This window comes from Pristiophorus japonicus, chromosome 16, assembly GCF_044704955.1.
Source record: "Pristiophorus japonicus isolate sPriJap1 chromosome 16, sPriJap1.hap1, whole genome shotgun sequence".
Taxonomy (NCBI): domain Eukaryota; kingdom Metazoa; phylum Chordata; class Chondrichthyes; family Pristiophoridae; genus Pristiophorus; species Pristiophorus japonicus.
This window is the reverse complement of record NC_091992.1, coordinates 135,108,171-135,122,705: the sequence shown is the minus strand read 5'-3', so window position 1 is coordinate 135,122,705 and position 14,535 is coordinate 135,108,171. Positions and strand designations below refer to the sequence as shown.

Here is a 14,535-nt window from a genome sequence, read left to right as displayed (position 1 = left end):
AGATTGTGTGAGTGTGAGTGAATGAGTGTGTGCATGAGTGTGAGTGTGACTGAGTGTGTAAGTGTGTCAGTTTGTGTGTCAGTGAGTGCGAGTGTGAGTGTGTGTGTGACTGAGTGCATGAGTGTGTCTGGGAGTGTATGAGTGTGAGTCTGAGTGTGTGTGAGTCTGAGTGTGTGAGTCTGAGTGTGTGAGTCTGTGAGTGTGAGACTGTGAGTGTGAGACTGTGAGTGTGTGTGTGTCTGTGTGTGTGAGTGTGTGTGAGTGTCTGAATGTGAGTGCGTGTGAGTGAGACTGGGTGATTGAGTGAGTGTGAGTGTGACTTTGTGAGTCTGTGAGTGTGAGTGTGACTCTGTGAGTGTGTCTGCATGAGTGTGTGAGTAAGTGTGTGTGTGTGTGTGAGTAAGTGTGAGAGTGGGGAAAATGCTTGAAGCTACCATTAAGGAAAAAATAGCGGGACATCTAGATAGGAATAGTGCAATCAAGCAAACGCAACATGGATTCGTGAAGGGGAAATCATGTTTAACTAATTTACTGGAATTCTTTGAGGATATAACGAGCTTGGTGGATAGAGGTGTACCGATGGATGTGGTGTATTTAGATTTCCAAAAGGCATTCGATAAGGTGCCACACAAAAGGTTACTGCAGAAGATAAAGGTACGCGGAGTCAGAGGAAATGTATTAGCATGGGTAGAGAACTGGCTGGCTAACAGAAAGCAGAGAGTCGGGATTAATGGGTCTTTTTCGGGTTGGAAATCGGTGGTTAGTGGTGTGCCACAGGGATCGGTGCTGGGACCACAACTGTTTACAATATACATAGATGACCTGGAAGAGGGGACAGTGTGTAGTGTAACAAAATTTGCAGATGACACAAAGATTAGTGGGGGAGTGGGTTGTGTAGAGGACACAGAGAGGCTGCAAAGAGATTTAGATAGGTTAAGCGAATGGGCTAAGGTTTGGCAGATGGAATACAATGTCAGAAAGTGTGAGGTCATTCACCTTGGAAAAAAAAACAGTAAAATGGAATATTATTTGAATGGGGAGAAATTACAACATGCTGCGGTGCAGAGGGACCTGGGGGTTCTTGTGCATGAATCCCAAAAAGTTAGTTTGCAGGTGCAGCAGGTAATCAGGAAGGCGAATGGAATGTTGGCCTTCATTGTGAGAGGGATGGAGTACAAAAGCAGGGAGGTCCTTCTGCAACTGTACAGGGTATTGGTGAGGCTGCACCTGGAGTACTGCGTGCAGTTTTGGTCACCTTACTTAAGGAAGGATATACTAGCTTTGGAGGGGGTACAGAGACGATTCACTAGGCTGATTCCGGAGATGAGGGAGTTACCTTCTGATGATAGATTGAGTAGACTGGGTCTTTACTCGTTGGAGTTCAGAAGGATGAGGAGTGATCTTATAGAAACATTTAAAATAATGAAAGGGATAGACAAGATAGAGGCGGAGAGGTTGTTTCCACTGGTCGGGGAGACTAGAACTAGGGGGCACAGCCTCAAAATACGGGGGAGCCAATTTAAAACCGCGTTGAGAAGGAATTTCTTCTCCCAGAGGGTTGTGAATCTGTGGAATTCTCTGCCCAAGGAAGCAGTTGAGGCTAGCTCATTGAATGTATTCAAATCACAGATAGATAGATTTTTAACCAATAAGGGAATTAAGGGTTATGGGGAGCGGGCGGGTAAGTGGAACTGAGTCCACGGCCAGATCAGCCATGATCTTGTTGAATGGCGGAGCAGGCTCGAGGGGCTAGATGGCCTACTCCTGTTCCTAATTCTTATGTTCTTATATGTGTGTGTGAGTGCGTGTGTCAGTGAATGTGAGTGAGTGTGTCCGAGTGTGAGTGTGAATGAGTGTGTGTGTGAATGAGTGTGTGTGAGTGAGTGTGAGAGTGCGCATGTGTGTGTGAGTGCATGTGTCAGTGAATGTGAGTCAGTGTGTCTGAGTGTGAGTGTGTGTGTGTGTGAGTGAGTGAGTGTGAGATTGTGTGTGAGTGTGAAAGTTTGGCTGAGGGTGAGAGTGATGGTGAGATTGGGTGTGAGGGTGGGTGTGAAGGAGAGTGTGAGCCTGAGTGTGTGTGAGTATGTGTGTGTGTGAGTGTCAGTGTGAATGTCAGTGTGAGAGAGTGTGTGTGTGAGTCCATATGTGTGAGTGAGAATATGAGTGGTGTGAGAATGTGAGTGTGTGTGAGAGTGTGTGTGAGAGTGTGTGTGAGAGTGTGTGAGAGTGTGTGTGAGAGTGTGTGTGAGAGTGAGCATGTGTATGTGAGTGTGAGAACACGAGTGTGAGAATGCGAGTGTCCGCGTGTGTGTGATAATGTGAGTGTGATAATGTGAGTGTGATAATGAGTGTGATAATGTGAACGTGAGTGTGAGAATGTAATTGTGAAATGCGAGTGTGAAAATGCGAGTGTGTGAATGCAAGTGTGACTATGTGAGTGTATCTGCATGAGTGTGTGAGTGTGTGTGTGTGTGAGTGAGAGTGAGTGAGTGTGTGTGATTGAGTGTGAGTGTGAAAGTTTGGCTGCGGGTGAGAATGATGGTGAGATTGGGTGTGAGGTGGATGTGAAGGGGAGTGTGAGCCTGAGTGTGAGTATGTGAGTGTCAGTGTCAGTGTCAGTGTCAGTGTGAGAGTGCGAGTGTGAAAATTCAGTGGTGCGAATGCGAGTGTGAGAATGCGAGTGTGAGTGCGAGTGTGAGAATGTGAGCGTGAGATTGTGTGCGAGTGTGTGAATGCGAGTGTGTGAATGTGAGAATGTGAGTGTGAGTGTGAATGTGAGAATGTGATTGTGAGTATGTGTGTGAGAGTGAGTGTGTTAGTGTGAATGTGAGAATGTGAGTGTGAGAGTGCGGGTTTGAGAATGTGAGAATATGAGTTTGAGAATGTGAGTGTGAATGTGAATGTGAGAATGTGATTGTTAGTGTGAATGTGAGAATGTGAGTGTGAGTATGTGTGTGAGAGGGAGTGTGTTAGTGTGATTGTGTGAATGCGAGTGTGAGAATGCACGTGTGAGAATGTGAGTGTGAGTGTGTGATTGTATGTGTGTGAGAGTGAGTATGTGAGTGAGAGTGTGAGCGTGAGTGCGAGAATGTGACACCGTGAGTCTGATAATGTGAGTGCGACAGTGAGAGTGTGAGAGTGAGAGGGTGAGATTGAGTGTGAGAATGTGAGTGCGAGAATGCGAGTGCGGGAATGCATGTGAGGGTGAGAATGCGAGTGTGAGAATGCGAGTGAGAATGTGAGACTGTGAGAATGTGAGTGTGAGAATGTATGTGAGTGTGAGTGTGCGAGTGAGCAGTTGAGTGTGAGCATGCGTGTGAGAGTGTTAGAATGTGAGAATGTGAGTGTGAGAATGTGACTGAGCATGAGTGTGTGAATGTGAGTGTGAGAATGTGAGTGTGAGAATGCGAGTGTAAGTGTGAGACTGAGAATGTGAGACTGAGAATGTGAGACTGAGAATGTGAGACTGAGAATGTGAGACTGAGAATGTGAGACTGAGAATGTGAGAATGTGAGTGTGAGAATGTGAGTATGTGAGAGTGTGAGAATGCGAATGCGAGAATGTGAGTGTGAGAATGTGTGTGTGATAATGTGAGTGCGAGAGTGAGTATGTGAATGTGTGACTGAGTGTGAGAGTGTGAGAATTTGAATGCAAGGATGTGAGTGTATGTGTGAGAATGTGAGTGAGAATGTGAGTGTGATAATGTGAGAATGCGAGTGTGAGAATGCGAGCGTGAGACTGCGAGTGTGAGAATGTGTGTGTGTGTGAGAATGTGAGAGTGAGAATGTGAGTGTGAGTGTGAGTGTGAGTATGTGGATGTGAGTATGTGAGTGAGACTGCGAGTGTGATACTGCGGGTGTGAATATGTGATTGTGAGAGTGAGTATGTATGTGATTGTATGTGAGTGTGAGTGAGTATGTAAGTGTGAGCATGAGAGTGAGAATGTGTGGGAATGAGTGTGAGAATGTGACTGAGCGGGAGTGAGAGTGCGGGAGTGAGAGTGTGAGAGTGAGAGTGCGAGAGTGAGAGTGCGAGAGAGAATGTGAGACTGTGTGAGTGTGCGCGTGAGCAGTTGAGTGTGAGCATGAGTGTGAGAGTGTTAGAATGTGAGAATATGAGTGTGAGAATGTGAGTGTGAGAATGTGAATGCAAGTGTGACTATGTGAGTGTGTCTGCATGAGTGTGTGTGAGTGTGAGATTGAGCGTGAGTGTGAAAGTTGGCTGAAGGTGAGAGTGATGCCGAGATTGGGTGTGAGGTGTGTGTGAAGGGGAGTGTGAGCCTGAGTGTGTGTATGTGATTATGTGAGTATGAATGTGAGTGTGAGAATGTGAGTGTGAGTATGTGGATGTGAGTATGTGAGTGAGACTGCGAGTGTGATACTGCGGGTGTGAATATGTGATTGTGAGAGTGAGTGTGTATGTGATTGTATGTGAGTGTGAGTGAGTATGTAAGTGTGAGAATGAGAGTAAGAATGTGTGAGAATGAGTGTGAGAATGTGTGAGAATGAGTGTGAGAATGTGTGAGGGTGAATGTGAGCGTGAGTGTGAGAATGTGTGAGCGTGAGTGTGAGAGTGCGAGAGTAAGAGTGCGAGAGTAAGAGTGCGCATGTGAGCGTGAATATGTGAGTGTGAGAATGTGACTGAGCATGAGTGTGTGAATGTGAGTGTGAGAATGTGAGTGTGAGAATGCGAGTGTAAGTGTGAGACTGAGAATGTGAGACTGAGAATGTGAGACTGAGAATGTGAGAATGTGAGTGTGAGAATGTGAGTATGTGAGAGTGTGAGAATGCGAATGCGAGAATGTGAGTGTGAGAATGTGTGTGTGAGAATGTGAGTGCGAGAGTGAGTATGTGAATGTGTGACTGAGTGTGAGAGTGTGAGAATTTGAATGCAAGGATGTGAGTGTATGTGTGAGAATGTGAGTGAGAATGTGAGTGTGATAATGTGAGAATGCGAGTGTGAGAATGCGAGCGTGAGACTGCGAGTGTGAGAATGTGTGTGTGTGTGAGAATGTGAGTGTGAGTGTGAGTATGTGGATGTGAGTATGTGAGTGAAACTGCGAGTGTGATACTGCGGGTGTGAATATGTGATTGTGAGAGTGAGTATGTATGTGATTGTATGTGAGTGTGAGTGAGTATGTAAGTGTGAGCATGAGAGTGAGAATGTGTGGGAATGAGTGTGAGAATGTGACTGAGCGGGAGTGAGAGTGCGGGAGTGAGAGTGTGAGAGTGAGAGTGCGAGAGTGCGAGTGCAAGAGAGAATGTGAGACTGTGTGAGTGTGCGCGTGAGCAATTGAGTGTGAGCATGAGTGTGAGAGTGTTAGAATGTGAGAATATGAGTGTGAGAATGTGAGTGTGAGAATGTGAATGCAAGTGTGACTATGTGAGTGTGTCTGCATGAGTGTGTGTGAGTGTGAGATTGAGCGTGAGTGTGAAAGTTGGCTGAAGGTGAGAGTGATGCCGAGATTGGGTGTGAGGTGTGTGTGAAGGGGAGTGTGAGCCTGAGTGTGTGTATGTGATTATGTGAGTATGAATGTGAGTGTGAGAATGTGAGTGTGAGTATGTGGATGTGAGTATGTGAGTGAGACTGCGAGTGTGATACTGCGGGTGTGAATATGTGATTGTGAGAGTGAGTGTGTATGTGATTGTATGTGAGTGTGAGTGAGTATGTAAGTGTGAGAATGAGAGTAAGAATGTGTGAGAATGAGTGTGAGAATGAGTGTGAGAATATGTGAGGGTGAATGTGAGCGTGAGTGTGAGAATGTGACTGAGCGTGAGTGTGAGAGTGCGAGAGTAAGAGTGCGAGAGTAAGAGTGCGAGAGTAAGAGTGCGCATGTGAGCGTGAATATGTGAGTGTGAGAATGTGAGCGTGAGAATGTGAGCGTGAGTGTGAGGATGTGAGTGTGTGAATGTGAGTGTGAAAGTATGAGAGTGTGTGAGAGAGTGAGCAGGTGAGTGTGAACATGAGTGTGAGAATGTGAGCGTGAAAATGTGAGTGTGTGAATGCAAGTGTGTCTGCATGAGTGTGTCTGCATGAGTGTGTCTGCATGAGTGTGTGTGTGAGTGTATGTGAGTGAGTTTGGGTGTGAAAGTTGGCTGAGGGTGAGAGTGATGGTAAGATTGGATGTGAGGTGGGTGTGAAGGGGAATGTGAGCCTCAGTGTGAGAATGTGAATGTCAGTGAGTGTGAGAATGTGAGTGTGAGAATGTGAGTGTGAGGATGTGAGTGTGCATTTGAGTGTGAGTGTGAGCGTGAGTGTGAGAATGTGACTGAGCGCGAGTATGTGAATGTGAGTGTGAGAATGTGAGTGAGATTGCGAGCGTAAGTGTGAGAATGTGAGTGTGAGAATGTGAGTGCGAGAATGTGTGTGTGAGAATGTGAGTGCGAGAGTGAGTATGTGAATGTGTGACTGAGTGTGAGAGTGTGAGAATTTGAATGCGAGGATGTGAGTGTGTGTGTGAGAATGTGAGTGTGATAACGTGAGAATGCGAGTGTGAGACTGCGAGTGTGAGAATGTGTGTGTGTGTGTGTGTGTGAGAATGTGAGAGTGAGAATGTGAGTGTGAGTATATGGATGTGAGTATGTGAGTGAGACTGCGAGTGTGATACTGCGGGTGTGAATATGTGATTGTGAGAGTGAGTGTGTATGTGATTGTATGTGAGTGTGAGTGAGTGTGTAAGTGTGAGAATGTGAGTGTGAGTGTGAGTATGTGGATGTGAGTATGTGAGTGAGACTGCGAGTGTGATACTGCGGGTGTGAATATGTGATTGTGAGAGTGAGTGTGTATGTGATTGTATGTGAGTGTGAGTGAGTGTGTAAGTGTGAGAATGAGAGTGAGAATGTGTGAGAATGAGTGTGAGAATGTGACTGAGAGTGAGAGTGCGAGTGTGAAAATGCGCATGTGAGCGTGAATATGTGAGTGTCAGCGTGAGTGTGAGGATGTGAATGTGATAATGTGAGCATGAGTGTGAGGATGTGAGTGTGAGGATGTGACTGTGAAAGTATGAGAGTGTGTGAGAGAGTGAGCAGGTGAGTGTGAACATGAGTGTGAGAATGCGAGTGTGAGAATGTGAGTGTGAGAATGCAAGTGTGTCTGCATGAGTGTGTCTGAAGAGTGTGTGTGTGTGTGAGTTTATGTGAGTGAGCTTGAGTGTGAAAGTTGGCTGAGGGTGAGAGTGATGGTAAGATTGGATGTGAGGTGGGTGTGAAGGGGAATGTGAGCCTCAGTGTGAGAATGTGAATGTCAGTGAGTGTGAGAATGCGAGTGTGAGAATGCGAGTGTGAGAATGCGAGTGTGAAAATGTGAGTGTGGTTATGTGAGTGTGGGAATGTGAGTGTAAGTGTGAGACTGAGAATGTGAGAATGTGAGTGTGAGAATGTGAGGATGTGAGAGTGTGAGAATGCGAATGCGAGAATGTGGGCGTGAGAATGTGAGTGCAAGAGTGAGTGCGAGAGTGAGTGCGAGAGTGAGTATGTGAGTGTGTGACTGTGAGAGTGTGAGATTGTGAGAATGTGAATGCAAGAATGCGAGGATGTGAGTGTGTGTGTGAGAATGTGAGTGTGAGAATGCGAGAGTGTGATAATGTGAGAATGCGAGTGCGAGAATGTGAGTGTGCACATGCGAGTGTGTGAATGTGAGTGTGAGAATGTGAGTGTGAATGTGAGCATATGAGTGTGAGAATGTGAGAATGTGAGTGTGAGTGAGAGTGAGAGTGCGGGAGTGCGAGTGAGAGTGCGAGAGTGAGAATGCGAGTGTGAAAATGTGAGTGTCAGCGTGAGTGTGAGGATGTGAATGTGATAAAGTGAGCATGAGTGTGAGGATGTGAGTGTGAGGATGTGAGTGTGAGAATGCGAGTGTGAAAATGTGAGTGTGGTTATGTGAGTGTGAATGTGAGTGTGAGTGAGAGAATGTGAGTATGAGGATGCGAGTGTGCATTTGAGTGTGAGTGTGAGCGTGAGTGCGAGAATGTGACTGAGCATGAGTGTGGGAATGTGAGTGTGGGAATGTGAGTGTAAGTGTGAGAATGTGAGTGTGAGAATGTGAGTATGTGAGAGTGTGAGAATGCGAATGCGAGAATGTGGCCGTGAGAATGTGTGTGTGAGAATGTGAGTGCGAGAGTGAGTATGTGAGTGTGTGACTGTGAGAGTGTGAGATTGTGAGAATGTGAGAATGTGAATGCAAGAATGCGAGGATGTGAGTGTGTGTGTGAGAATGTGAGTGTGAGAATGCGAGAGTGTGATAATGTGAGAATGCGAGTGCGAGAATGCGAGTGTGATAATGTGGGAATGTGAGTGTGTGTGTGGAAATGTGAGAGTGAGAACGTGAGTGTGATAATGTGCGAATGCGAGTTTGCGAATGCGAGTGTGTGAATGTGAGCGTGAGAATGTGAGTGTGCATGTGAGTGAGTGTGAGAATGTGAGTGTGACTGTGAGCATGAATGAGAATGTGACTGTATGAGTGTGATAATGTGAGTGCATGCGTGAGGGTGAGTGAGAATGCGAGTGTGAGAATGCGAGTGTGGGAATGCGAGTGTGAGAATACGAGTGTGAGAATGCCAGTATGCGAGTGTGAGAATGCGAGTGTGAGACTGTGAGTGTGAGAAAGTGAGTGTGAGTGAGTGTGCAAGTATGTGATTGCGAGTATGTGAGTGTGAGAGTTAGTATGCGAGTGCGAGTGTGAGAGTGTGAGTATGAGAATGTGAGCGTGAGTTTGAGCGTGAGTGTGAGAATGACTGAGTGAGTGTGATAATGTGAGTGCAGGAGTGAGAATGCGAGTGTGAGAATGCGAGTTTGAGTATATGAGTGTAATTGTGAGACTGAGAATGTGAGAATGTGTGAGAATGTATGTGAGTGTGAGATTGTGTGTGAGAATGAATGTGAGAATGTGAGAGTGTGAGACTGCGAATGTGAGAATGCAAATGTGTGTGTGTGTGAGAATGCGAGAGTGAGAATGTGAGTGTGATATGTGAGAATGCGAATGTGAAAATGCAAGTGTGAAAATGCGTGAGAATGTGAGTGTGTGTGTGTGAATGTGAGAGTGAGAATGTGAGTGTGCGAGTGTGAAAATGCGTGGGAATGTGTGTGTGTGTGTGTGTGTGTGAATGTGAGAGTGAGAATGTGGGTGTGAGAAGGTGAGTGTGAGAATGTGAGTGAGAGAGTGAGTATGTAAGTGTGAAACTGTGAGTATGAGAATGTGAGTGTGAGTGTGAGCGTGAGTGTGAGAATGTGACTGAGTATGAGTGTGATAATGTGAGTGCGTGAGTGAGGGTGAGAGTGAGAATGTGGGTGTGAGAATATGAATGTGTGTGAGTGCGAGAATGTGAGTGCGCGCATTTTAGTGGAAGAGTGAGATGTGAGTGTGAGAATGTGAATGTGGGTGTGTGAATGTGAGTGAGAGTGTGAGACTGTGAGTATGAGAATGTGAGTGTGAGTGTGAGCGTGAGTGTGAGAATGTGACTGAGTATGAGTGTGATAATGTGAGTGCATGAGTGAGGGTGAGTGAGAATGTGGGTGTGAGAATATGAATGTGTGTGAGTGTGAGAACGCGAGTGTGAGAATGCGAGTGTGAGAATGCCAGTATGTGAGACTGTGAGTTTGAGAATGTAACTGAGTTTGAGTGTGAGACTTTGAGAATGTGAGAATGTATGTGAGTGTGAGAGTGAGAATGTGAGTGCGAGAGTGTGAGTGCGAGAGTGTGAGTGCGAGAGTGTGAGTGCGAGAGTGCGAGAGTGTGAGTGCGAGAGTGTGAGTGCGAGAGTGTGAGTGCGAGAGTGTGAGTGCGAGAGTGTGAGTGCGTGAGTGTGAGAGTATGAGTGTAAGAATGTGAGTGTGAGTATGAGAGTGAGATTGTGAGTGCAAGAGTGAGAGAGTGAGTGTGAGTATGAGTATGTGAGTGTGTGTGTGTGAATGTGAGAGTGAGAATGTGAGTCTGAGAATGTGAGAAGGTGAGTGTGAGAGTGTGAGTGTGAGAATTTGAGAATGTGAGTGTGAGTATGTGAGAATGTGAGTATGAGTGTGAGAGTGAGTAGGTGAGTGTGAGTATGTTAGTGTGAGTATGTGAGTGTGTGTGAGAATGTGAGAGTGTGAATGTGAGTGTGAGAGTGAGTGCGAGAATGTGAGAATGTGAGTGTGAGAATGTGTGTGAGAATGAGTGTGAGAGTGTGAGTGTGAGAATGTGACTGAGAGTGTGAGTGTGAGAATATGAGTGTGAGAGTTAGTGTGTGAGTGTGAGTTTGTGAGAATGTGAGTGTGAGAGTGTGAGCGTGAGAATGTGAGAGTGAGCGTGAATGTACAACTGAGCAGGAGGGTGAGTGTGAATGTGGGAGTGAGTGTAACTGTGAGGTTGAGAGTGAGTGCAGGTGTGAATATTTGGCTGAGGGTGGGAGTGATGGCGAGATTGGGTGTGGGGTTGGATGTGAAGAGGAGTGTGAGAATGTAAGTGAGAGTGATGTGAGGGCAAGAATGAATGTGAGGGTGTTTGTAAGAGTGAGCATGAAGGTGAGTGTAAGAGTAACGGTGAGAGTGTGAGTGTGAGATTGAGTGTGAGTGTGAAAGTTTGGCTGAGGGTGAGAGTGTGTGTGTGAGTGTGGCTCGGGTTAGGGTTTGGGGTTTGGGGGTTTGGTTTTTTTGGGGGGTTTGGGGTTTGGGGGTTTGGGGTTTAGGGGGTTTGAGGTTTGGGGATTTGGGGGTTTGAGGGTTTGGGGTTTGGGGGGTGGGATGTTTGGGGTTTGGGGGGTTGAGGGTTTAGGGTGTTTGGGGGTTGGGGTGTTTGGGGTTTGGGGGTTGTGGGTTGGGGTTGAGGGTGTTTGGGGTTTGAGGGTTTGGGGGGTTGGGGCGGGGCTTGGGGGTTTGAGGTTTGGGGGTTGGGGTTGGAGGTTGGGGTTGGGGTTTGGGGGGGTTGGGGTTTTGGGGTTTGGGGGTTGGGGGTTTGAGGTTTTTTGGGGTTTGGGTTTTGGGGGGTTGGGGTTTAGGGGGTTTGAGGATTTGGGGATTTGAGGGTTTAGGGTGTTTGGGTGTTGGGGTGTTTGGGGTTTGGGGGTTGAGCGTTTGGGGGTGAGGGTTGAGGGTTTGGTGGTTGGGGTTGTGGATTTGGGGGGTTGGGAGGTTTGGGGGGGTTGAGGGTTTGGGGGTTGTGGGTTTGGGGGGGTTGGGTTGGGGGGTGTTGGGGGTGGGGCTTGGGGGTTTGAGGTTTGGGGTTGGGGTGGGATTTGAGGGGGTTTGAGGGTTTGGGTTTGGGGGTTTGGGGTGGTTGGGTTTGGGGGGTTTGGGGGTTGGGGCTTTGGGGTTTGAGGTTTGGGGGTTAGGGTGGGATTTGAGGGTTTGGGGTGAGGTTTGGGGGGGATTGAGGGTTTGGCGGGTTTGGGGTTGGGGGTTTGGGAGTTGGTGGTTTGGGGGGTTGAGGGTTTGGGGGGGTTTGAGGGTTGGGGGTTTGAGGGGTTTGGGGGGTTTGAGGGTTGGGGGTTTGGGGGGTTTGAGGGTTGGGGTTTAGGGGGTTTGAGGGTTTGCGTTTGGGGGTTTGGGGTTGTTGGGTTTGGGGGGTGGGGCTTGGGGGTTGAGGTTTGGGGGTGGGGTGGGGTTTGAGGGTTTGGGGTGAGGTTTGGGGGGGTTTGAGGGTTTGGCGGGTTTGGGGTTTGGGGTTTGGGAGTTGTGGGTTTGGGGGGTTGAGGGTCTGGGGGGGTTGAGGGTTGGGGGTTTGAGGGGTTTGGGGGTTTGGCGGGTTTGAGGGTTGGGGTTTGGGGGGTTTGGAGGTTTGGGGGGTTTGAGGGTTTGGGGGTTTAGCGGGTTTGAGGTTGGGGGTTTGAGGGGTTTGGGGGCTTGAGGGTTGGGGGTTTGAGGGGTTTGAGGGGTTTGGCGGGTTTGAGGGTTTGGGGTTAGGGGTTTGAGGGGTTTGGGGGGTTTGAGGGTTTGGGGTTGGGGGTTTGAAGGTTTGGGGGGTTTGAGGGTTTGGGAGTTGGGGGTTTGAGGGTTTGGGGGGTTTGAGGGTTTGGGTGTTTGAGGGTTTGGCGGGTTTGAGGTTAGAGGGGTTTGGGGGGTTTGAGGGGTTTGAGGGTTGGGGGTTTGGGGGGTTTGAGGGTTTGGGGTTGGGGGTTTGGGGTTGGGGGTTGAGGGTTGGGGGTTGAGGGTTTGAGGGGTTTGGGGGTTGAGGGTTTGAGGGTTGGGGGTTGAGGGTTTGAGGGGTTTGGGGGTTGGGGGTTGAGGGTTTGGGGGTTGGGGGTTGAGGGTTTGAGGGTTGGAGGTTTAAGGGTTGGGGGTTGGAGGGGTTTGAGCGTTTGGGGGTTGGGGGTTTGGGGGTTTGGGGTTGGGGGTTTGAGGGGTTGGGGGTTTGAGGCGTTGGGGGTTGAGGGTTTGAGGGTTGGGGGTTGAGGGTTTGAGGGGTGGGGGTTTGGGGTTGGGGGTTTGGGGGTTTGGGGGTTGAGGGTTTGAGGGTTGGGGGTTGGGGGGGGTTGAGGGTTTGGGGGTTGGGGGTTTGGGGGGTTTGAGGGTTGGGGGGTTGGGGGTTTGAGAGTTGGGGGGTTGAGGGTTTGAGGGTTGTCGGTTGGGGGGGGGTTTGAGGGTTTGGGGGTTGGGGGTTTGAGGGTTGGGGTTTGGGGGGGTTTGAGGGTTTGGGGTTGGGGGTTGGGGGTTTGGGGGGGTTTGAGGGTTTGGGGTTGGGGGTTTGGGGGTTGGGAGTTTGAGGGGTTGGGGGTTGAGGGTTTGAGGGTTGGGGGTTTGGGGGGGTTTGAGGGTTTGGGGTTGGGGGTTTGGGGGGTTGGGGTTTGGGGTGGTTTGAGGGTTTGGGGTTGGGGGTTGGGGGTTTGGGGGGTTTGAGGGTTTGGGGTTGGGGGTTTGGGGGTTGGGAGTTTGAGGGGTTGGGGGTTGAGGGTTTGAGGGTTGGGGGTTGAGGGTTTGGGGTTGGGGGTTTGAGGGTTGGGGGTTGAGGGTTTGAGGGTTTGGGGGTTGGGGGTTTGGGGGTTGGGGGTTTGGGGTTGGGGGTTTGAGGGGTTGGGGGTTTGGGGGGTTTGAGGGTTGGGGGTTTGGGGGTTTGGGGGGTTTGAGGGGTTTGAGGGTTGGGGGTTGGGGGTTTGGGGTTGGGGTTTGAGGGGTTGGGGGTTTGGGGTTTGAGGGTTTGGGGGTTGGGGGGGGTTTGAGGGTTGTTTGTTTGGGGGTTTGAGAGTTGCTGTCAGCCTGAGCCCGCGGTGTGTCAGTCAGTGTGTGTGTGAGTGCAGGGGTTTGGGGGTTTGAGAGTTGCTGTCAGCCTGAGCCCGCGGTGTGTCAGTCAGTGTGTGTGTGAGTGCAGCGCTCAGTCGGTCAGAGTGAGCTCTCCGCCTGCGGGAATCTCTGGTCTGCCGGCAACTTGCAGTTTGCGGGAGTGTGAGCGGGACCCTGCCTCTGTGAGCCGGGCAGGGGGAGAGAGAGGGAGAGAGAGAGGGAGTGAGGGACAGAGTGAGGGAGGGACGCTCCCACTCCCACTCCCAGCCCCGCTCACTCTGCGCTCCGCTCCGCCCGGGATGCCGCCGGCCCGGAGACGCTGCCCGAGTCTGTGAGCGGCCCCAGCCCGGGCTGGGGGTGTGGGGAGCCGCTCTGTGTCTCTCTCTCTCTGTGCCCTGGCGCCATGGACTCGGATTAAACAACCCAACCCAGGAATTACCCTCCCGCTCGGCACCAGCCCCGAGCCCGCGACCATGGACCTCATTTGGGAATTCATTCTGATTCTCCAGGCGAATTTTTATGTCTGCATCTCAGGTAAGGTCACTTAGTGTCTGTGTGTGTGGGGAGGGGGGTCTCTGTGTGTGTGTCTGTGTGGGGGGGGTCTGTGTGTGTCTGTGTGTCTGTGTGTGTGTCTGTGTGTGTGTGTCTGTGTCTGTGTGGGGAGGGGGGTCTCTGTGTGTGTGTGGGGGGGGTCTGTGTGTGTGTGTGTGTGTGTGTGTGAGGGGGTCTCTGTCTGTGGGGGTGTGTGTGTGTGTGGGGGGGGGGTCTCTGTCTGTGTGTGTGTGGGGGGGTGTCTGTGTGGGTGTGTGTGTGTGTGGGGGGGGGGTCTCTGTCTGTGTGTGTGTGGGGGGGGTGTCTGTGTGTGTGTGTGGGAGGTCTCTGTCTGTTTGTGTGTGTGGGGGGGTCTCTGTCTGTGTGTGTGTGTGGGGGGTTCTGTGCGTGTGTGTGTGTGGGGGGGTCTGTGTGTGTGTGTGTGTGGAGTGGGGGGGGGTATGTGTGTGTGTGTGTGGGGGGGTCTATGTGTGTGTGTGTGTGGGGGGGTCTATGTGTGTGTGTGTGTGGGGGGGTCTGTGTGTGTGTGTGGGGGGGGGGGTTCTGTGTGTCTGTGTGTGTGGGGGGGGTCTGTGTGTGTGTGTGTGTGGGGGGGTCTGTGTGTGTGTGTGTGTGGGGGGGGTCTGTGTGTGTGTGTGTGGGGGAGGGGTCTGTGTGTGTGTGTGGGGGGGGGTCTGTGTGTGTGTGGGGGGGGGGTCTGTGTGTGTGTGGGGGGGGGGGTGTGTGGGGTGTGTGTGTGTGTGTGTGGGGGGTCTGTGTGTGTGTGTGTGTGGAGCGGAGGGGGGGTCTGTGTGTG

The 14,535-nt window shown here is 50.2% G+C and overlaps 1 protein-coding gene across 2 annotated transcripts in view; it reads left to right on the top strand.

Moving 5' to 3' along the window:
- Positions 1-13,298: 13,298 nt before the first annotated feature.
- Positions 13,299-14,535, top strand: part of ca10a (carbonic anhydrase Xa) — a 410,115-nt gene continuing 408,878 nt past the window's right edge. For both annotated transcript variants that reach the window (XM_070858252.1, XM_070858251.1), the window contains exon 1: positions 13,299-13,721. In XM_070858252.1, the coding sequence (XP_070714353.1) occupies positions 13,661-13,721 (61 nt within the window). In that variant the 5' untranslated portion in view covers positions 13,299-13,660. The remainder of the gene's footprint in view (positions 13,722-14,535) is intronic.